We start from the raw sequence: 24,334 nt of genomic DNA on the forward strand, positions 1-24,334 counted from the left end.
TCGATACAAGTGAGTTCTCCAGATGTAAAAATACACTTTCATGCATCTAAACCACAAACACATATTACACAGAGAAAAAAGTAGAGAATATACTCAATATAGAGCAACATCAAAGGAATTCAGAACTCCCTACTCAATTTCAACTGCATGGTTACTGGGATTGCATCGAAATTGAAACTCCGGAGCCTAAAGCCCTAAACTAATCCTCACAGTCATGACCTAATCATAAACCACTGAGCCTGAATTTCAGTAGGAGCCATAAGAGTGACCTGGTTATGAGTATGTAGGTAGCCGGAACTCTTGGATTTCAGATTCCATTTTTTTCGTTTAAATGAGAAAAATAACTTGTACAAGCATAGGCCTCTTAGACTCGAGGTCGAATAACAAGGCTCTTGCGCTCGAGGTTGCAAGCTATATTGGGAAACAATTGAAGAAGATGAGTGATCGAGGTTGGCATGAGCATCCATAAGACCATAACAACGTTATCTTTTCTAAAAATATATTTGAAGCTGATAAACTAATTAAAACTCGTTTACAAGAATCTGAATGCCCAATGATCTTAACGAGTCTCCAGGTAGATTTTGTAACCTCATTGACAACATCAATCACCAATTTTGAATGACCTCGACCTCCAACCTTGTAAGATCTTTCTGTTTATGTAGATTAGGAATATTTTGTAAGGTTGTAGCTTCAGCAACCAGAACAGTAATTAGAAGAATTCTTAACGTGTATTAATGTTTTATCAAATTCCTGAAGTTTACGTGGATAGGAAAAGAGATTCAAAATTTTTGATTCCACATGATCAAACATTATTTGCTCAACTACAAAATGACATTCATGCGATATCGATATGAATTTCGTTGTTCACACTACTGACGTCTTCAATCATCCTATCAAAATAACATTCCGAAATATTTCAGTGTATTTGACAATCTTTTTTCTCGTGTGATTAGCGTTCCATTTTGATGGGATGGGATAAAATTGAGCTCGAGTTTATTTAGAAAGGAATTGACGGGTTATTCCAACCCTCGGTTGGAAAAAGGAAAAACATATAATCCAAACGGCACCGTTTGAAGCGCTCTCTCAATAATTTCCTCTCCTCCGTTCAAAAGCTCTTCTTCTGCCATTCTCTCATTTCTCTTCAGAGAAAGAAAACAAAAAATCGGAAAATGGGCAAGCATCTGAGCGACGACCAAGTCTCCTCAATGAAGGAGGCCTTCACGCTCTTCGACACCGACAACGACGGCAAGATCGCCCCATCCGAGTTAGGGATCCTAATGCGGTCCCTGGGCGGCAACCCGACCCAGGCCCAGCTCAAATCCATAGTCTCCGAGGAGAAGCTGACGGCGCCGTTCGACTTCAACCGGTTCCTGGAGCTGATGAGCAAGCACATGAAGCCGGAGCCTTTCGATCGCCAGCTCCGCGACGCCTTCAAGGTTCTCGACAAGGACGCCACCGGCTTCGTGTCCGTGTCCGAGCTCCGGCACATCCTGACCAGCATCGGCGAGAAATTGGAGCCGTCGGAGTTCGACGAGTGGATCCGGGAGGTCGATGTGGGCAGTGATGGCAAGATCAAATATGAGGACTTCATCGCCAGAATGGTCGCCAAGTGAGGATTTGATCTCTCTCTCCCTCTGTGATTTGAAACTCTTAACATTGCTGTGTGTGTGTTTGTGGAAATCGCTAGGGTTTGATCTTCGTTTTTTTTATTGGTTTGTGATGAATTGAATTGTGTATTGAATGGCTTTATGGAATATAATTTGGATTTGATGGAGTATAATTTTCTATTTCTGTTAAATTGATGGTTTTAGCATGGTGATGCATGTAGTTTGCATTGGTCATTTAATGGTGGAGATTGATTTAATGCCTGTCGAGTGGTATAGGGTGTAGAATGGTGAAGGAAGGAGATCATGTCGTCGTTATGGGGTCTTAGGATTTGAGGATTTCAATTCTGGAGTAATGTGATTGAGTAGGCATGTTCTTTCTTTGGTTGTTCTGGAGTTTTTGTTAGCAATGTCATAAAGGTTATTCCTTTGAGAAGATGGCATTGGTCTGGAACCCTGGATATTGGATCGGCCATTTAGTAGGTGATGGATGAATGTGTTCCCCTGTCTTTTTCGCAAAATGGAAAGGATTGAATTACGTAAATAGAAATAAAACTCGAGAGTATCAGGGGTTTCAGTTTTCTTCTTTTTGGGGCAGCTGCTTTGCATGGAAGTAGGTTACTTTTTCCCAAGTTTGTGCTCGCCAAACACGGGAAGAGAATCATCCAGAAACTTTCTTCAGCCAGCCTTCAATTCCTTTCCACCTCTTATTTATGAACCAGTAGAGGCCCTTCAGGAGCCTTAAATCTAGTGCTTATTAGTGTGATGAACATTGGAAAAGATTATGTAGGTGACAGGGGAACTGGATATCGAGCATGGGTAGCTTACATGTTTGGGATAAAGATCTTGAATGAAATTTTGAAGCTTAATGTCCAACTGCTCGGGTGTAAAATGTTGTGTACTTCATGCATAGAATGTCAGTTTACCTGAAGAAGGGGGGTACTGCTGTTTGAGGAGGGGGAATTTAGACTTGGAAATCAGATAAAGCTGAATGCTCTTTCATCAAGCGCATATTGTACATTTGAAGTTTTAGTTTGAAGAGATTGTCAAAATCTTTACAGACTGAGAGTCAAGCACCTGTTGTACATTTGAAGTTTTAGTTTGAAGAGATTGTCAAAGTCTTTCAGATAGAATCGCATAGGTTTCCGAGCCTGTAAAATGTTGAATGTTCCCGTGCTCATATGTCTTCCATCTCTAAACATTACTCAGCCAGCAAGTATCATCCATCTCTGCTTTGAAAAGTGTTGAAACAATTAAACATGGATGCACGCATATTAGAGGCTTTCTAGACCATCCCAACTCATATCCCAGGAGATGAGTGCTGGCTGCTAATCATCAAACGGCATGGGGAAATTAGTAGCTTTGGACCCAGAACTCGGTTTAAAAGTAGAGAAAAAACAACATGATACTCTGCTTCTATGAAACAAATTTCTATGAAACAAATAAAAGACGGGACTGCGTAAAGTTAACCGACATGCAGGTAGCAAAGGAAGCTAAGGAGCGACCATGAAACTCTTGGCCGTTTGTAACTGAAATTGGAAACAACTTGGCCCGAACAGACTTGTGTAATTGTTCTACTGTCTTAAGTCATATCTCAATCAATCTGTACTGCTCGCTTAGTACAGTTCATGGCAGGAGAGCAGCATCTTTCTTTTCTTGCTACCCCTGATTCAATATACAGCTTGAACATGTGTTCTTGTGCCAAGATCATTACTCTCTATGGTATTTATTTGTAACTATGCCCTCTACGCAATAAGAAGAGAAAATGAAGAGAAAGCATTCACAGAAATACTCACGTAAAACAAGAAATGCGACATCAGTGAGACTGAGACCAAACTTTGAACAATTACACAAATGAGAAACAGCAACGATGTCAAGATGTTCCAATTTACAAGACTTGTCTAAGCTTCTGATTACAGTTTGAACTAATGTACAAAGATCTCACACATAAAGAAAGCAAATGAAGAGCAAATGTTTCCCACAATCGCATAACTATTTCAGGGGGTACAGTGTGTTGTTTCTTAAAGAATTCAAATAGCAACGAAACTACCATGTGTTCGTTACTCAAGGGGCAAAACTTTGCATTGCTGACAAGCTGGTCTTCTAAGCTATGAGATTCTGAAATTTCTGAAGGTGGTGGGATCTGACGTTCTTCATTAGAAGTTTCTGAATTTCCCCGGTCCTCCTTGGATGGATCATCCGGATCTTTTTTGTCCTGATCTCTTTTCTCATTCTCTTCACTTGAGCTCCCACCACCACTACCTCCTTTGGAGCTGCCTGGAACCAAGTCAGGTCGAGGTTCCACACCAACTCGTCTTAAGTGTAGCTATCCATATCAAAGACACCAGTACAAATTAAAGGTAAAATTGATAAATAGATAAGGGTTATTAATAAAAAAACAAGACTTGTATAAGGAACATAAAAATTCTTTACCTGAAGATGTAAGTTGACTTCATCTGGGCGAGAAAGAAATGGAAAATCTCCCCCGGTCTTTAATTGTGCACGTCTTGCGCCAGGGTACCTTTCACTCAGTTGATCTTTAAGTTGTTGAGGAATCGCACTGTAGTCATTTGTCTTCATTTATGGGAAGGAACAAAAAGTTTCAGCTGTCAGCGCTTAAAATTAGAACTTTGTCAAGCAAGCTAACTAAAAGATAGCCTTTCAATAGATGACACCATTAATGCAAGAAGGCACTGAGGGGATGTAGCATATAATCATGTGAGTTAAGCTTCAATTGCAGTCATTAAAAATTCATATTTAAGCACTGATGGAGCAGATATGCACAGCTGATTTCTTTATATATATAATATATATATAATAAGGAGGATGTCCAGTTATTCCAAATCTAATGAGATCGTTACACAGATGGTAGCAACATTTATTTAATGATTTGTTTCCATGCTAACCACTTAACGGAGCAGGTTTACCTGCATGTTGAGATATGTATTTCCCGTGACAAACTTACTAATGGTATGAAAAAGTTCTTAACCAAGTAAAAAGGGCCACAGAGTAAGTTCTCTGGTGAACTTCTTACGCTACACCCATAATACAATAGAAAAGAGACAGTAGAAGGGAAAAGACTAGGAATTCATACAAAATTTTTAATTCTTAGCAAAAAGAAAAGAAAATTCTTAAATTAGTTATAACCCAAAGGGAAACAATGGCTAAACAATCACTTTTTCTAGAAACAAGATTAGTAAATGCATTCATGTGTAGCAGACGAGGTCCAGATAACATACATCCATTATAGTGATGAATGAGTCTGTGAGCAAAAGAGGTTCAATTGCAGCAGCATCAGCTGTTAATGTCAACCTGGAAGCCAAATCTTCCCTTGAGAGTGTTTCAACCTGATTTAAAATTAGTTTAGCCATAAATAACCAACACTTCAGCTTCTACAATGTTCTTAGTTCATATAGACTAACATCCCTGATATTATCTACTTTCAACAGCATCCCTAACACGTACACCGTTTCATTTTATTTTTCAACAAAAGCATAAATTAGACATAACTTAGCACAAAACTAATATCAATTTTCACAATATAACGATTTACAAGCAGGACCAGTGATTGTTAAATTATGTTACATTTCTTCATTTGATATATAGTTATAGTGTAACACTAAAAAAAGATTGACAGACCAGGACAGCCATAGTTGACATCTGTGTACTTCACAATTTTTTTTTAACATGTTCATATAAAATTCGAAATAAACTACAAGTAATTAACGAGGATAATTAAGAAGTTCTGGAAGTATTTAAGGAGTGAATTCGGTTGAAATCAACCACCTAATACGCCTACAGAATGACAAGACTTCAATCAAAAACCAAAGTGGAGCTTAAATCCAAAATGTAGGCATAAGATTGCTCAGTTCAATCTGTTCTTATCTAAGCATTTTCTGTCCAAAGGAATCAAGACCAACTAAGTTAACCAAGAGAATTGCTGAGCTGACACTAGAGGAAAGGTTATCGTAATAAAGAACCAGCGAGAAGAACTGAAATATACATCAAGATCCATGGCATCTAGGAGTAATATGGACAGTGATAATGAGCAAGATGGCAAAGCCTCTCTACCTGCGAAACAACAAAGTCCACCGAATCCGCAATAAATGGCTCGTGGGGTCCATCACGGATGCCTGACAAGACATATCTTTTTAGCAAAAAAGAGGGGGTCCAACTAACTCTGCATAAGAAAATACTATGATCAGGCAAGTGATATAATGCCTTCCAAGTGTGATCATTCAAACTCAATAAACTATCCATTAGGGTGTCTATGTAGATACTTCAATCAAATTATCCCCTCAATCAATTCCCTTATAAAGTGAACTTAATATCGCTCCACGAAAGCAGGGAGAAGCTAAAAGGCGAAATGTAAGTAATGCCCAGTCCCTCCAGGTCTTCAATACACTCTACCCTCTTAGCTAAAAGAAAAAAAAAAGATTTTATTTCTACAAAAGTAGAAGTCCACAATAAGTGCTACCCATGTTTATCTAAGTCGTGGTGGTACAGAAAGCCAGGTCATCATGGCATGCATATCCAGAAAGAATGTGAGAATTTGCATGCCTAGCAACACATTTAACAAGAAAGCACAAATTTATTTAAAGTAAATAAAAATAAAAATTTGTTTGAAGAGGATAAAATTGTATAATCAAGAATCTTTTGCATTGAAAGGGATGAATCTAACCAGTGAAGATCGTGTTCGGAAAGCAGGGACTCTTTTGAAATAGAAAAGTAACTTCAAATACAAAACCACAAGATTGCTTGGTATTAAGTTTCCAAGCTTATTATAACTGCTAAGCGACAGAACACTTAGAACCAATAAAATGAACTTTAAATGCCAACTTTGAGCAATGCCACCACCATTAATACCCTCCTTCATCCTAGGGTCTGATGACTGATAAAGAACCAGAGTACGGAACACAAAAACATAAACATACAGCTTAACGTTCAACTTGTTGTGTGACCACTGATGCAAAACTATGTGATAGCAAGTTTAGGATTCTTCAAAATTTTATGTAAATATCAGGACGTAATTACCCTGGGACAATACTTATCTGCACCTGAACTAATTAGTGTAAAAAGTTCAAATTAGAAACACATACATGGGAGCCCATGGCATTGCGGCAGAGAACTCGCGTGTGTCCAAAAAGGAATTTGATAGTATCAAAGACCGAACCCGTCTTGGACGATGCTGAGCAAAAAGTTGAGCCAAAAACCCCCCAAGGGATGTACCGTAAAGATGTATCTGTTCAAAGTTAGAACTGGACTGATCAGTCAACCTAATCTGAGTTAAAAATATCTAATGCCAAATCAAATTTCACACTTTGTTCGACTCATGCACAGAATATTTGCACTGTTATAAAGTACAGTTGTTCAAGAAAACAAAACTAGATTATCATACATAGCATTTCTTATTTATCCCCACAGTCAGCTCTGATCAGATTGCACCCATTTGGATAAGCATGTAATATACAGTGCATCACTTTTTTTTCAATGGTCAATCTTACCTCACTAGTGATCCCAGCAATCTAGTTTACCAGATCAGATGATTACACAATGGTATTGTCAAATATGCTTCCCAACTGATTTAAATAGAATAATTCATTAATCTGGATAAATCATCTATTTAGGCTTTAAAAATGATTGTGGAAGATATTACTAAAGAATGATGTTATTTTGCCTAGAAATCAAGACACTGTTAGCTGACGCCCAAAGTCAAAATCTATAACCCTTCACAAGCTACCAATCAGAGATCTCCTTAGTACTTTATAAGTTTAGAATCCTTCATTCAATCCAAAAGTAAGTATTGAATGAAATGCGGAAGCTAATTTTGGATAAAAAAAGTCAGATATTTTCTTAGTAAAAACAAATAGATGATATCAAGGATATTAAACAAATCTATACTGACAGGAGGTGGAATGTTTGGCAGGATTTAAGTGCGCTGACAGTAAACAGTGTGCTTACATGATGAACATCAATAGCATCCAAGAACTTTTCAAATGCTGGAACCCATTCTTGGTGATTCCATACACATGGAATATCAACAGAAATTACTCTGTAACCCTGCATAATTGGACCCCAAAAGAAAAGTTTGTCAGATGTAATGATTCATTAACATGGAGCTTGAAAATGTTTATTAGCTACATCCGGGTAGTATATAAAATGGTGGAGAGGGGTATTAAATTCAGATAGGTTTTGTTTGTGCAAGTAAAGACCAATGTTCTTACAAGGTGAAAACAGAGTGCATAGGAAGTATGGAGAGACCACAAAAAGGAACTAGCTAGTCACAGTCTACAAGTTACTCAGCTACAGAAGGAAACAAAAGGAACTAGCTAGATATATATGAGCTTGATTGCTCTACTTTCTAAACATCTATTTGATGCAACTCCTGGGGGAAACGTATGCTACTCGTGCAATATATGCACAGATTGAACTTCTAACCCAAAGTAGCAACGCACTGTTAAATCTAAAGCCAATGGAGGTCAAACATGCATTCAGACCGAAGAGTACTTGAAGTAACACAAAAATCTAAGTGCCTCATAACGAACAAAAGAATATCAAAGTCAAATACTGTTGCGCTCTGTAAATGTGACATCGTATACCTTCATGGACAATGCCATGATCTGCTTGTAACAGACATCCGCCGTCCCTGCTGTTCCAGGAAGACAAATAAGTGGAGTTACTGCTTTCGGACCAAAATCATAGTATCGCCACTGCTTTGTGCCAATCTGCAAATACACAGTATTTCCATACAAACCAACACATCAAACCACCATTGAACGCATAAGCAGAAAACTCTACATCTAAAAAAGGAGAAAACTTTCCACTTGAAAACCAACAATCTGGACAGAATTAGAAGCCTTCCACATTTAAAAACTCAAACTTGAGGCAAACCCATGTCATATAATTCTCACAACCACAAGAAAAAACATAAACTTGATTGCAGAGAGTGAGACTAACACAGTAACACCAAAACCCAATAAGTAAATGAAGCTAAAGACTTAACCTTTACACAAAAATGTAGAGAAAAACGTAAAGGGTTGATCGAGAAGTAGACATACTGGGATCTTGTGAAGAGGAACCTGGGACTTGAAGTAGATGTAATCTCCGGGGGCCGAGTAGACGCCTTTCATTGCTTAAGTCTATGTGAACCCAAAACCCAAAAGCCTCTCCCATATCAAAAACCAAGACCCATTTATTCGATTTGATCGATCAGACTCTACACTTTTCTATTGAACTTGGTTTGGTTTGTTTGGTTGCTCATCCTCGTTGTTGTTTGGAATTTCTTTGAATTTAATTTTGGGGATTTGACCTGATGAAGGACACGTGGCCGGACCCCACTGGTTACAGTCCAATCACTCACAATGCTTCGATGATCTGCAACAGCTCGTCAGAGGTTAATGGTAGGCTGAGGCTGGAATTATTGGTTCATTTTGATTGTTTGGTTTGGTGCATCAATAGTAGCATTGTAGTAGATGGATTCCTTAACAAAATATTAAAATGATTGTGTGCGCATAATTAAATTGCTAACGAGATGTTGAAGTTCCTTGATTGTTGGTTTGTTTATCATAAAGATGAATGATTAGGAGTATGTCATATGATTAGGTTTGTTTTTCTGATGGGAGTATATGACATTTCATAAGATGCTACATTGTTTGCAAGCACTAACACGTAATAAACATCATATAAGGAACTTTTTATACGTAAAATTAGTTCTTCAGATTAGTTAAATTCCAATCTGCACCCAGTAAAAATCGAAGCTTTGATAATTGTTGACTTTTCCGGCAACGACAATTCACATCCCATCAACAATTAGGTTTTCGTGAATTTGACAAATTTTGAGGATTTTGGTAGATTTAGAGATTTTCCAATCAGATTTTCCAATAAATAGGGCACTCAAATCTCTACTCAAGGCGTCTACTCGGCCCCCGGAGATTACATCTACTTCAAGTCCCAGGTTCCTCTTCACAAGATCCCAGTATGTCTACTTCTCGATCAACCCTTTACGTTTTTCTCTACATTTTTGTGTAAAGGTTAAGTCTTTAGCTTCATTTACTTATTGGGTTTTGGTGTTACTGTGTTAGTCTCACTCTCTGCAATCAAGTTTATGTTTTTTCTTGTGGTTGTGAGAATTATATGACATGGGTTTGCCTCAAGTTTGAGTTTTTAAATGTGGAAGGCTTCTAATTCTGTCCAGATTGTTGGTTTTCAAGTGGAAAGTTTTCTCCTTTTTTAGATGTAGAGTTTTCTGCTTATGCGTTCAATGGTGGTTTGATGTGTTGGTTTGTATGGAAATACTGTGTATTTGCAGATTGGCACAAAGCAGTGGCGATACTATGATTTTGGTCCGAAAGCAGTAACTCCACTTATTTGTCTTCCTGGAACAGCATGAGCGACTAAAAACCCAGGCACCCAGCTAAAACCTTTTCTTTCATTGCTATCATTATTCAATTTCACAAAGCTTAGCTCTGGGTTCTTCATTCTTCCTTCCATTCATCCCAAACCATAACACCCCAACCTCTACCAATATGATCAAACTTCGCAACTTTTCCATCCCAATTCACCCCAAAACCTCACAAACCTTAAACCCCTTCACTCTCTTCATCAAACATTCTCACTTCCTATCCAGCCCTCCTCTCAATTCACCCCCCAAAACCTCCCAACCCTGCGTCGCAATCTTCTGGGACTTACAAACCAGACCCCCCAAATCCGTCACTCCCTTCGAGGCCGCCGCCCGCCTCATTACAGCCGCTTCTTCCTTCGGCCAAGTCAGGCACATGATCGCCTACGCGACCCCCCACGCGTTCAGCTCTGTTCCTCAGGTTGTGGGGAAGATAAGGAGAGAGAGGAACAGGGTCGTGATACGAGACGAGCCCAACGTTTGTAGGGTCTGTGGGAGGAGGTTTTATACCAAGGAGAAGCTTGTGAACCACTTCCAGGTTCATGAGAGGGAGCACATGAAGAGGCTGAGTCAAATCGAGTCGGCGAGGGGGAGTAGGAGGGTGAAGCTGGTGGGGAAGTATGCAATGAAGATGGAGAAGTATAGGAATGCGGTTAGGGATGTGATGATTCCGAAACAAGGGAATGGTTTGGTGAGTGAGCTGAAGAGGGCGGGGTTTCGGGTGAAGACTGCGAGTGGTGAGAGATGTGGAGTTGTGGCATTGAGAGATGACATCGTGGGGATGATGGAGGAGAAGAGGTTTGAGTGTATGGTGCTTGTTTCGGATGAGAGTGAGTTTGTGGAGGTTGTGATGGAGGCGAGGAGGAGGTGTGTGAGGACTGTTGCTGTGGGGGGTGATTTGGGAGATGGGGTGCTGAAGAGGGCTGCTGACTCGGGGTTTTTGTGGAGGGAGGTTTTGGTGGGGAAGGCTAAGAAGGAGGCAGTTAAGGTTGTGGGGAAGTGGAAGGACCGCGATGTGTTGAAGAGGTTGGAGTGGAAGTATGAGCCTGATGAGGATAGGAGGGTGCATTGCTTAGATGATGAAGTCGAGGATGAGGAGATTGGGAGTGTTGTTGGTGGGATGAAGGAGAATTGTTTGCGGAATGATGGTAACAGAAAATGGTGGGAGCTTGACTCTGATGCTGATGCCGATGCCGTTTCATAGCAACCATGCGAATGACTGTTTCTGCCTTTCTGGTGGATAATGAGTATGTTACTTTGATTTTTAGACAATAGATTGCTGAACAAATACATTTTGAGATGATTCATGTAGAAATTTTTGGCAGGAATTCCTTTGCTGGTGACTAATAAGGAGACAGTATCATTGAGGATTGCCTGTGTGGAAGTGTATCAGTCCAATTTATGACCACAGGCTAGGGCTGGCTTAAATGGACGGAGGGAGGATCAATGGGGTTAAGCAGTACTAGTTGGAATTGGCCGAAAAAATAATCAAACAATGAGAGCCATAGTTAAGGTTTCGCATGGGAAGTCCTGCTCTTCGTACAGTAGACCACTGCCAGAAGGTGTGCAATGGACCTTAACTACTTATTTCAGATTGGAGGTCGTTGTGTGCTATATCCGTACTTTTGGTAAAGTAAATCACAGCAGAAGGTGCAAGAAAAGCAATATTCGTGACTGCATTGTACAATTGGAGAACTTAAAACTGAACTGAGAGGCTGTAAGGATTTGGTTTAATAAAAGATGGTTTGGAATTCATAGTCTTGATTCCTGTTAGTGCTAGCTTGTAGCAGTGATGAAGAATTGAGAGAATCTGAGTAAGAGGGTTGCTGGAAAGGGTAGATAATTTTTGCCTAGACTTCAAAACTTCTGTTTGTAGGGTACTCATAGTGGAGATGGAGATGCCGGTTGTCTTCTGTTGTTTCTTAGAACTTGGTAGTTCATCTCAAGGGATGGTAGAAGCATCTGTTTTTAGTGTTGGAACTTCATTGCTTCCACCAGACGTTCTAGAGCTGCTGTGCCATTTAAGAGTGACTGGATATTGTTTTGTAGATGTCCTTTGCTGCCGAGAACTGGGTTTTGGTTTGAACACAATTGTACTCGTTGGTAGAAAATATAATGTTGTACCATCTAAGTATCTGTTGACATGTTCATTGTAAAACAGAATGTTTCACTCGCTTTCCCCAAAATGCTTTTCCATTTTTCCATTTTTCCATCCCCTATGTCTAAATTGATTGGAATCTGTTGTATGTATTCATCGCACTCTTCTGCATGGACAGATGAACTATAACTTGGTTAATGTGAAGACGTTTCCATTCCTTGTTTGACAAGGCACGCGGGGAAATGGATCTTTACCGAAAGAGGGGAAAAATGGTGTCGTTCAGCCTCAGTGGGTTTGTCTTTTGCTTGTTAACTCTCATTTGCATATTTTACAATGGAAGTCTCAACAAGGGTATTCACATTTCTATTTTTGCCAACAATATCAAACACTCTTGAAACCTGCTTTTGCAATTACAGAGTAATTACTTGCCACTGCCAGTCGCCATTCTCAAAAAATGAGTTGGTACTTGCATACCAGATTTAAGTTTGATATAAGATTGCTGGTTGTGTGGTACTGCAAATTATCTGCTTAGTACAACTTCAGATGATTGATACTACAATTGTAAATTATAAGTTTTTGTTTTGAGAGGACAGTGGTTATGTACCATTTCCTTCATCAAATGCCTGGAGATAAAATATGCGGGATAGACACATCACACATGGTTGTTAAACCAGACCAGAAAAACGATTTCTCTTGTAAGAAATACAACTCGTAGCCAAGCCTTTTTGTTTTGTTTAAGGCAATACAACTTCTAAGTTTAACTATAGTCCGCAACATCAAACAGCATACAGGACAACCTTCCTGGTAAAGTTTCAGTGATACGAAAGAAACCTAGTCATTCTGGAATACAGCCCCCCAATTAAACCTTTTGGAGCCACAGTAAATATTTAAAGTAATGGATACTGTGCAAGCAAAAGAAAAGAATAAAATGGATGTGCTCCAAATGTACAAAAAAGTGAGCTATTGTCCGAGTAAAGCTGTAATGTGAGCAGACTTGATTCAACAGACAAAAGATTAGCTGACCAATCTACCGGTGCTCAATACATTCTTCCTAAGAAAGATTGAAACATCACAAGGCACATACGCCGCCAATCTATCTTAAATCTCCCAGGATCCTGATACAAGTATACCACTTTGATAAACTATGTAGTCATGCTTCTCATCTACATATAAGCCTTATGAGGGTCCTAATGCAAAGGCGCAAAGCCCACCTTCCCAAAATTGTAATACAGGAAAAAGTACTTGAAAATGAATAAAAGAGAAAAGAACAAATCTATAGACAGACATCTTCGTTGAAAATTTGAACCGAACCAAAGACAGCTACTTCTGAAACAATACTTATGGAGCTTCACAATTTCTTATCAACTATGATCAGTATTGTGGAGATTTGTTTAATCAAGAAGCAGGAGCAACATAAAAATGACTAACCAGAGAAAAGAAAATCCTAGTGCTCAATGAAATGCATTCTACAAGAGTGGAGAACCACAAAACTGCACCCAAACTACTAAAACAGACAGAAAACCAATACCAGAATGAACTAGCAGAACGAGCTGTGTCATTATAATACGAATGACACCAAAGGGACCAGAACACAATATAGCATTTGCATGGGTCCAGCAGTCAAAGAATCAAAACTAGATCCATGCCAATAAAAGGGTAAATAAAATATCAGTACGGAACTGCAAGATAATTTCAGTAGTATGTTGATAGTAAGGTGAAATTATGCATCATGACATAGCACAACAGTATAGCAAAAAGAAATCATTATACTCCAAAGCAGTGAAATAAACACAGTAAAAAAGTCAAGAACTAATATAAACATTTCAAATTCCGGAATGCACAAATGTCATTTTATTGGAATTATTTAAAAATAAAAGATTAAGTCCCACAAACCAGCAAAATCTTTTGTTCTATGAGTCAAGAGCTGTACAGCAAACACTAAAAATGAACATCCTAATTGAAAGAGGAAGCAGCATGTGGAAAACCTCTGAGATGCCTCCAGTATTTGTTTTTGGTACAACTCAAGTATGCCCAGCCACTGAAAGCTCTCAACCAACAAAAATCAACCCATCATCGAACTACATCCATCTTCTGATCACTAGTGAGTAGCGACCGCTCGATTGTGCCAAGAGTGCAAAATGGTTGGAGACCAATATAAATGAATGGTAACAACAATTACAGATACTCAAAAGCACAAGACGAGACAGAACATTCACCAGGCACTTATTTTCTTCTTAGACTTGGAATAATAATCCACGTACCATTTGACAAACTTCTTCAACCCTGCCTCCAAATCAGTGTTAGGCTTGTACCTGAGCTCCTTGTGTGCTAAGCTTATATTGGCATGCGTGTATCTCACATCTCCATTCCTCGGCATTGGCAGCACCTCCCTCTTGGCCTTAACCTTCAACTGCTTCTCCAAAATGCTCACAAGATTAGTCACCGGCACAGGGGACGTGTTCCCCAAATTGAATATCCTCAACTGCGCCGGACCCTTCTTCTTCCCACCGCTCCCCGTACTCTTCTTTGCTGTATCCAAAGACGCCAGACAACCCTTCACGATATCATCAATGTAGGTAAAATCTCTGGCCACAGAGCCATGTCCGGGAGCCTCAAAGATGGTAATCGGCTTCCCTTTCAGAATATCCCTGGTGAAGAAAAAGTAAGCCATGTCAGGCCTCCCCCACGGCCCGTAAACTGTAAAGAACCTCAGGCCGGTGATCGAAAGCCCGTAAATGTGGTTATAAGTATGAGCAATCTCCTCCCCGGCCTTCTTTGTCGCCGCATAGAGACTCGCCGGCTGGTCAGTCCTGTCCTTCTCCGAAAACGGCACCTTGGAATTGAGCCCATAAACCGAACTCGACGAGGCCCAGACAATCGCCGGCTGCGGGTTCACCGACTTGCAGACCTCGAGGAGGCTCACAAAACCGGCAATGTTGCTGTGGACATACGAGCCGGGGTTCTGCATTGCGTACCGGACGCCGGCCTGGGCCGCCAGGTGCATCACGTGCGTGAACGGCACCACGTCGAAGAGCTTCCGCAGCAACGACGCGTCGTTTATGTCGCCCTCGACGACGAACACGCCGCCCTTCTCGAGAAGCTTCTGGCGGTCGCGCTTCAGGCGGGGGTCGTAGTAGTGGTTGAAATTGTCGATTCCGATGACGCCGTCGCCGCGGCGCCTGAGGGCCATGGACACGTGGGTGCCGACGAAGCCGGCGGCGCCGGTGACGAGGACGGTGAGGCCATGCGGCGAGGTTCGGGCGGAGCGGGTGACGCGCTTCTCCCAATCGGGGCCGCCCCAGGAGTCGTTGAGGGCGCGGCGGGAGGGGAGCGACGGCGACGGCGAGGAGAGGACGTAGTAGAAGAGAATGAAGACGAGGAAGAAGGAGGACCAGAGGGTGAGCTTGGAGAGCGACGCGTGGAAGCGGAGGCGGTGAATGTAGGGCTGGGATTTCTCGAGCTTGAACTTCCCTGGAGTCGAGGGTATGTTATCAAGATGAGAAATTGGCTTCAGCTGTGACATTGGTTACGTGAGAAACCTAATTTTTGATTTTCTGGGGTTGGAAAATTAGGGTTTGGGTGAATTGGGGGAAACTGGTTCTGCGATTCTGGGTGGGAAATTGAAGGGGTTTTGGGAACTGGGGTTGGCTGGGTTGCGGAGGGAGGAGGAGGAGGGTTTTATATAAGAGGGAGGTTGGTTAGGGTGGGAGTCTGGAAATCTGGCATGGAATTTTGCCAAATAAAGATGAAGGAAGGAGGAGGATATGCCGGGTATTGTGTAAATTGGTTTGGTGCGTTTTGGACTTTTTGACCTGTGTTTGACACCATCACTCATCTAGAATAAAATGTCAATTACTTTTTTTCGTTTTTGTCTTTGGTTTCTTCTTCTTAATTATGAGTTTATCATCCTTTTTTAGTATTAAATCATGAGATCATTAGCTGTGGAGTGCTTTTCTTCATAGGTAAATCTTGCAAGACATAGGATAAATGACAAATTTGGTGAGATAAGATATTTGTTACTATACCTAGTCTTATTCAAAATTTGTTGAAGTTCAATAATTTTGTTATTTTCCATAAAATTAGTTGACTATGATGTACATGTTCGGGGAGAATTATCCTGCAACAGTAAAATATTTAAATGACACAAACGCAAAAGTGTATTTTCAGATTCTTCTTTAAATATAAGATCTAAAATGATCTAGTTGAAATAAAATAATAATTCAGTACATAATTTTTAGGCGCCTTAAAAACATGATTTGGAAGTAAAACAGTTAAAACGATTGTATGAAACCAGCATAATTTACTTTTTCATTGGACTCAATGTGTCTATCCAACGGACTATAAAAAAATTGTTCCAAAATGACAGTTTTTTTTTTTTGCTCAAAAGTTTCTAGATTGGTTAGTATATATAACATCACATAATCTATACTACCGAGGTAGCTTAATTGCACACGACATTTTTTTATACTATATATATATTTTTTCAATTTTTGGTAAGTAAATACTGTCAACTATCACTTAGTAGAATTATGGCTGTAGTTTTTTTTGTTTTGAAAGTGATGTTTGTAGTTCTTACTTCTTAGCAGTGATTGACGGTGTTTCAAGGAATGATGGTTTAGTTAACCATTCATTGTACATTTGCATTACCTAATAAAATTAAATTCTATTAATAACTACGAGTAAAAACCTGTCACCTAATTAAGCTCTAAATTATTGTTTTTCATTGAATATATTTACAAAAACGTGTGCGCCATTGAAGTACGTACTCTGTTGAACATGAACGGGATGCAGCTTGCAAAGAAGGCAATCTAGTTCTTTTAATCACAATTGAGATGTCTTGTTTTGCAATTTAAGTTAAGGTTGCCATGTTTCGTAATTTGATTGATGAATCACACAGAAGAAGAACAAGATCGAGCTCACCTAATTCACTTTTCTGAAACACCCATCATGAAGATTCTAGTTGAAGCATGTGCGATCACAGGAACAGTTAATCTCCACAGTATTTCCAACAAACTCATCTTCATGTCAAAATCTCGAAATCTAGCTCGTAGTTATCAATCCAAATCATTGTGGAAATGAATTCGATCTTACTTACTTTGATATTGATACTATTTGAGTGGTGAAGTAAAAGATCAAAACTATAAATTGTATATACATGTATAGCATACCACATGTTTTACCGACATTAATTAGGAGAGCACGTGAGATGCATGATGAAGTATGTGTGATATTATGTTGCGTTTTGTTGTATGCACACGCACAACAGAATTTTCCAATCTAAATTGCTCGTCCACATGTTTGAAGTGTTGCTTTATATTATATGTTGACTTATTGATTGTTTTAGTCTTTTAGATCATATTCCATACAGGGACAATGTACAAAACATAATTTACATAGGGATCATTTCATAGAGTGGTTTCTTGAATTACAAACAATCATATTTTGCTAATATCCAAAGGTATCCAAAGGTTTCACTGAAAAGTGTTTTACTAAAAATATCATTCTTATTAAGCATAATTACATAAAACAATTATTCATATAAGAAAACCTTTTTGTTGTTGTAAGTGATCAATATCAAAGTGAGATGAAGGCTAACTCAAAAGCACACAAAATAAAATAAAAAAAGGTGTAGACAAATAAAATTCTTCATTTTTCCACTATAGACAATAACATGTGTGATAAACTAACACATGCATCACATAAGTAAAAATATAGTATATAATTTAAGGAGCATAGAAGATTAGTTCTTGATAAACAAAAATGTAAATTTAGTGTATGATCAAAACGAGGGTTATATACATATAAACAAAATAGAAAAATACTCGTGAAATTGTGAACTTCTAATATACACTAGTCCAAACTATCAATGTAGAATCAAATTCGGCTTGGTTTGTTTGAATAAATTATTTGTTGGGTGCAAGAAACAAATGTAATTGAGGTCGGATTCTAAACATAAATAGTTAGCACCGGCGGCCACCAAGATCTGGTAAAGATAGGAACAAGGAATGACACTATAAATTTTGAAGCTGTACAAATCACGCATGAAATGAGCTACGCCTTTTCCTTTTGCATGTAAAGTCACATTCACATCTTGTGTGAGAACTCAATACTATGATTACGTACTCACACGTACATGTTTATATTCACCGCCAATTTTCCTCTTCGTTGCTTTTCACTTCCGTGAAAACTCATATGTATCACCTAATCTCTTATCACCAGTGACCAGTGTTGTACGGAAGCATAACAAGTATGAAGTATCAAGAACTTAAGAAAAGATAAATAGACAAAAAAACAAAGATTTACGTGGTTCACCTTAAAAGAAAAAGATTACATCTACGGGCAGAAACAATGAGGAGATTTCACTAATATCAAAAGGAGATTACAAGGTGTTTATCACTCAAACATAATATCTCAATATCACCCAAATACACTCACCAAAGAGAAAATACCAAATAAAATAACAACTTCTATAGAACCCTAAACTGTGATTACTTCTCTATAATCACAAAGTTGTGGCTTTCTTTCTCTCTCTACAATACTGCTGGTAAAGCATGTATTTATATTGCTAGACAACAACTTAAACCTATAGGGTTAGGTTATAATATGAGCTTAATACAAAATATAATTCACGTGCTTATTAATTTAAACCACAAACCAGCAATCTCCACCTTAGCTTAAATTAATCAAAGTCTCCAAAAGTAAAAATCTCCTCCCAATGTTTCCTCCATCAAACCCCAAAGGGTACTAATTGCATATAGCAATCAAGTTCAAGCCAAGCTTGAACTCGCAAACATGAACTAGCTTGATCAAAGACATATGATTCCAACGAAGAGATTGACTTTCTTCACACAAAGCAACATTGTAAAGCCAAATTTGCTTCTTTTCAATATCATCAACAAAAAAGGAAAGTGATGCTTGAACCAGACTGAATGAAAGTGTAGTTAGACACTTTCCTTAAAGCTTGAACAAGCTCCACCTACTTAGTAACACCATGGTCATAACCTACCTCAATAGAATTTTCTTCAAATAGTATGACATACTCTTTAAAGTTCATAACTTGGCTGATCACAAATTTAGGTGACTTACACCGAACACACCATAAGCCATAATTATTCACCCCAAATACAAATCCATAGAATCTAAATTTTGTCCTCCACTCAAGTTCACCATCACTCACATGAGCACCAACATGACAACTAATATCAGAATAATCAGCATGAGTACCAAACCATACCTTAATTGCAGTCTTAAAAAAATGTAGTCGATGGAGACCAATTAACCAGATAGTAGGAATTTTCAGATTCAGCACCGAAGTCCGTAGACTTATTCAAATTAGAAAGCAGGTAAAACACTTTCCCTAAAAGGGATCCACAAACATGTTATGCAATCCTCATACATGGTGTCTTCAAAATAGTGCGGTGTTTCACTATCCAATCTCCACATAATTGATCAAATTGGCCCTCTACAAATACACTTGTACCAATATCTTAATTTAGACTTGGTGAAGAGGTAATTGATGTAGCACCAACAACTATGCTACCATGAAGTACGTAGATCTTAGGACAAATAAATTTTTCCTTAGTCACAACAACATAACCCTTACTAACTCTTAAAGCTCGAGAATCAGACAAAAACCTACAACCTTGTGAGTCAAGAGTATCCAAAGAAATCAAATTATTCTTCATATCTGAGACATGTCTAACCTTAGTCAAAGTCATGATAATTCCATCATGCATCTTAATTCGAATTGATCCAATACCCATAACTTCATTAGGAAAATCATTTCCCATATAGACAAATCTTCCATCAATAGATTGATAAGTGTCAAACCAATCTCAATTGAAGCACATATGGTTCCAGGAAGCCGAATCAAGTATCCAACCATCAATAGATGAATCACCAGAAAATAAGGCAAAATCAAAAGTAGACTCATCATCCACATAATTCACATCATCACTAAAATTTTCAGAAGACTTACCTCTGTCTTTGAGTTTAAGGCATTCAGGTTTCCAATGACCTTCTTTGTAACAATACTTGCATTTATCCTTTTGAGACTTAGACCTCGATTTTTTTTATTCTCTATCTCGAACTGCCAAACTAAGCTCTTGATTATCATTCAAGTTTTCTGACACTTTTTTTCTTTAATTCTCTAGAACTCAAAGCTACTTTGACATCTTCTAAAGAGATAGCCTATCTTCCATACAACATGGTGTCAACAAAATTCTCAAAGGAATGAGGCAAAATGCATAACAGTATCAAAGCCTGATCTTCATCTTCAATTTTCACATCCATATTCCTCAAATCAGATATAAGCTTATTAAACTCATCGATATGGTTTTGAACAAGTGTACCTTCAGACATATGAATAGTGTATAGTCAATGTTTCAAATATAACCGACTGGTGAGTGATTTGGTCATATATAACTTCTCCAGCTTTAGCCATAATCCAGGTGTAGTCATCTCATCAGTAACTGCACGTAGAACCTCATCCGCTAGACATAACAAAATTACATTATGTGCAGGTTCTAATATGTCTTCTTTTTCTTCATCGGACAAGGTAGTTGGTAAAGCATTCACTCCTTTTAGCGCCTTCAATAATTCTTGTTGAACTAAAAGGGCTCGCATCTTCAAACGCCAAACATTGAAATCATTCCCCACGTTAAAATTTATCAATCTCAAATTTCGCCGAAGAAGTAGACTTCATAATTGAATCCAGGATCACAGAGACCAGCTTTGGTACCACTTGTTGTGTGGAAGTATAACAAGTATAAAATATCAGCAACTTGAGAAAAGATAAATACACAAAAAAAAACAAAGATTTACGTGGTTCACCCCAAAATCAAAGGGTTACATCCACGGGCAGAAACAATGAGGAGATTCCACTAATATCAAAAGAAGATTACAATGTGTTTATCACTCAAACCCAATATCCCAATATTACCCAAATACACTCACCACAGATAAAACACCAAATAGAAGAACAACTTCTATAGAACCCTAAACTGCGGCTACTTCTCTATAACCCCAAAATTGTGGCTCTCTACAATACTGCCGGTAAAACATGTATTTCTATTGCTAGACAACAACCTAAACATAATAAGATTAGATCATAATATGAGCTTAATACAAAACATAATTGATGAGCTTATTAATTTAAACTACAAACCAACAACCGGTGTTTCACACCATGGATTATGCATTTTTAATCTCTTAAAGCTAAAGGGTGACAGTGGAGAGCTGGAGAATATAAGTGAATTCCTCTACTAGGCACTTTCTAAAATCTTTCATTAATTTTTCAATATGTCCTGATATATGGGTAAAAGATGTGCTAAAAAGCTTGATAAAGAAAACGATTAGGTATAAGAGCTATTGATGGAGCAAAGAGCGCATAAAGAATAAAAACACTAAAAGCTCGAGAGTAGGTGAGGCGTGACTCACAAATTCTAGCACATTCGATCATATATATAGCAACACTGTAGTTTTTGTATGAAGATACGTGTCATCCTCATCTCTGTGAATTGATCTCTACTTATAAACTAGTAACGCAAGGATAACAAGCTTGGCAAGCAGAAGCGAAATCCTTTATGAACAATTAGACAATAAGTCCTTTTATCAATACGTTGTGGAATCAAGTTAGAATCTCGAACCAGTTACATGAAAACTACTTAAACTACTTCACTAGTTTAGGCTTTTCTATCTCATACGTACTTAGGTTGCCCAATTTTCCTACAAAAGGAGAGTTAGATGGTGACGGGACGGAGAATTCCTGCTAGTATCAACTATCAACCAATATTATACATACATGGACGGATCCATGATTTAATAACATGGTATATTAAGTTTGGGCGAAGTCTAATTTTTTTATTAAGAATTTCATAACAGAGCAGTGATAATTTCAATATGGAAATGATAGATTATGCTTGTTGGAACAAGATAGAAGATAGTGATTCAAATGAAATGAATTATCATATGTACTTTGTGTTGATAGAGAAACCTAGAAAACATAAAAAATAACCCAAAAAAACATAATAAAGACAACTAGAAAAACATAACAAAGAAACCCAGAAAAACAGAGCAAATGACTCAATTTTTCCTGAGCAGCAATAGTTGATGTATATTCAATTTTTTCACTCTAAAAAAATGAGGTGAGCTACATCAAACTCTAACCCACACCTACATTTAGGGTTAATATGCTATACATCAATGTATGTTATACATACCACATCCAACAGTTGACAACAAATATTATTTTTCTGACTCCACTCACAAAACAATATCGACCGTTAAATTTCTCTAAATTTATGCTTGCATACATACATATGGTGATATGACCCACTGTTCGAGCTGGGAAAAAGATCTCCTCAGGGAACAATCAGCAAGCCCCGGTTTTGAACCCTAGGTGGTTCTAACCTTTGTTCTCTGTTGTTGCTTGGCATGCCAGTACCTTTGAGTTAGGTACAACTCTTGCTTTGTTGATGATGATTGCGCTCACGTACTGTCTTCTTCTCACACGATTGCTCCGCAGTTGCTGATAAACCGCTGAAGTTCGAATGACCTATACACAACCGGAGTTGCTAGGTACCTTTCACTCCACCTCAAGTAGATGGCCGATCTTACTTTAGACCGCTTGGGGAAAAGCAGAGCTTATAATGTCTCGTTGATAGCGGGACTCTCTTGCTGTAGGGAATTGCTGACTAGTGCAGACTTTTGTGTTTGCTAGAAGCTAGGCTAGCGATTCGATGGACTTGACTCTAGTTGCCGAGGTTAATCGGACTTGTTGCTACATGCAGCGCGAAGCGTACATCTGGGTAGCTCCGCTCCGATGGGAGACTTGGTTGCCGAAGCTAATCGGACTTTTACTCCGTGGGGAGATTTGACTATGCGGTTGCGCGATAGTTTGTGTGATGTTGTGTCCTTTATTCTGCACATTCGATCCCTTTATATAGAGAGCACAAATTATTCTTTCTTGCGGATCAAGTCTTGAGAACCTCCTAGTTGATTTAGATTCACCTTCCTTATTCAACTTAGATTCTACACAACATTTAGTCCCCGAAATCTATTCCAATAAGGAACGTAATCTTGCTCTTTGATAGATTTTCCCTAAATAACCGGTCCACGAGCCTAAAGAGTCTAGATAACACCAGAGTATTATTTTAGGCCCAAACATTGCCCCCCAGGCCTTGAAATTGAAGACCCAGCAAAATTGAAAAGGGCTAGAAGAAAACCCAAAAGGTTATCTTTTAAAAATAATTCGAAATGCTTTACGTTCCCCCGTTGCCAACCGACGCGCGACTTCACCTCAAACCACTACAACCCTTCGAGCTGAGGCACGCGAGAAACACCTACTGTTTCAGAAACTCAAACCAGTTTCAATCGAGCAGACGCATTTCTTCCCAAAATCCAATCGGTTCCAATTTTAGAAACCCTTTCAGTTTCTATATAAATCGCGATCTCGAACTCTACCAGTTCATCCAATCTGATCGCTTCATCATCAGAAAACCCAGAAAGGCCTCTTTCGAAATCCTTAATCTTCAGCAACAATGGCACCGAGACCCAATCACAATAATGCCCAGGAAGGTACAAGGCCTCTTCTCAGCTACCCAAACAACGAACCGACCAATCACATCACCATTGGAGTGATTGACGATAGCACCGCGTTCTTGGGCCCCTTTCTTGCCGTAATCCCAGAACACATCACCGATGACTACCACAACCGATCGTGAATTCCTCCGCTTGTATTTAGGAATTCCCCGACCACTTTCAACGGATGGCAATTGCACAGTCATCACGGGTCCCCCGTTGGGGCATGGCCCATTGTTTTCACAGCTATGCGAACATGGTATGAAGGTCGCAGCTTGATCGATCGAACCATTTGGGAAGAAGCAGGAATCTTGGAATGTATTGATCTTTCCTTCAACCTGACTCAAGATGGAGGCAACATATGTGCCATCATGACCGCTGCTTGCTTATGGAATTCAGCAAGTAATACCTTCGATTTTCAATTTGGTCAAATGGGTATATCGATGCTAGATATATATGCTATTTTAGGTCTACCAGTTGGCACCAAGCCTTACAGAGATCAGGATTATCTTGCTGTTGAATGCCCAGTGACAGCCAGCTGTGCGGTTGGCATTTACCAATCGTATGGCTCCTAGCTTTCCAGTTTTAATCGCAATCATACCGCCAATGCCAGAATTGCCTTCTTGGAATTCTGGCTATCGAAGTTTATGTTCT

At 38.9% G+C, this 24,334-nt stretch overlaps 4 protein-coding genes across 4 annotated transcripts; 2 read left to right on the top strand and 2 right to left on the bottom strand.

The window, feature by feature from the left end:
- The first annotated feature begins 1,132 nt into the window (after positions 1 to 1,132).
- Positions 1,133 to 1,780, top strand: LOC126796326 (probable calcium-binding protein CML13). The gene has a single exon (XM_050523124.1). It carries the CDS (start codon positions 1,170 to 1,172, stop codon positions 1,611 to 1,613), a length of 444 nt encoding a protein of 147 aa, XP_050379081.1. The 5' UTR covers positions 1,133 to 1,169; the 3' UTR covers positions 1,614 to 1,780.
- Positions 1,781 to 3,430: 1,650 nt separating this feature from the next.
- Positions 3,431 to 8,849, bottom strand: LOC126796324 (uncharacterized). Its single transcript, XM_050523122.1, has 8 exons — positions 8,663 to 8,849; positions 8,204 to 8,329; positions 7,566 to 7,664; positions 6,704 to 6,846; positions 5,676 to 5,784; positions 4,844 to 4,951; positions 4,038 to 4,178; positions 3,431 to 3,930 (listed from the first exon to the last, which is right to left on the bottom strand). Exons 1-8 carry the CDS (start codon positions 8,732 to 8,734, stop codon positions 3,493 to 3,495), a joined length of 1,236 nt encoding a protein of 411 aa, XP_050379079.1. The 5' UTR covers positions 8,735 to 8,849; the 3' UTR covers positions 3,431 to 3,492.
- Positions 8,850 to 9,490: 641 nt separating this feature from the next.
- LOC126796325 (uncharacterized) lies at positions 9,491 to 12,175 on the top strand. The gene is made up of 3 exons (XM_050523123.1): positions 9,491 to 9,579; positions 9,913 to 11,249; positions 11,328 to 12,175. Exon 2 carries the CDS (start codon positions 10,130 to 10,132, stop codon positions 11,204 to 11,206), a length of 1,077 nt encoding a protein of 358 aa, XP_050379080.1. The 5' UTR covers positions 9,491 to 9,579; positions 9,913 to 10,129; the 3' UTR covers positions 11,207 to 11,249; positions 11,328 to 12,175.
- A 1,753-nt stretch (positions 12,176 to 13,928) lies between these two features.
- Positions 13,929 to 15,831, bottom strand: LOC126793383 (UDP-glucuronate 4-epimerase 3). Its single transcript, XM_050519888.1, has one exon. The coding sequence runs from the start codon at positions 15,621 to 15,623 to the stop codon at positions 14,313 to 14,315; it is 1,311 nt and encodes a 436-aa protein (XP_050375845.1). The 5' UTR covers positions 15,624 to 15,831; the 3' UTR covers positions 13,929 to 14,312.
- Between the last annotated feature and the right edge of the window lie 8,503 nt (positions 15,832 to 24,334).

Source organism: Argentina anserina, chromosome 5 (genome assembly GCF_933775445.1).
Source record: "Argentina anserina chromosome 5, drPotAnse1.1, whole genome shotgun sequence".
In the NCBI taxonomy this organism is placed as follows: Eukaryota; Viridiplantae; Streptophyta; class Magnoliopsida; order Rosales; family Rosaceae; genus Argentina; species Argentina anserina.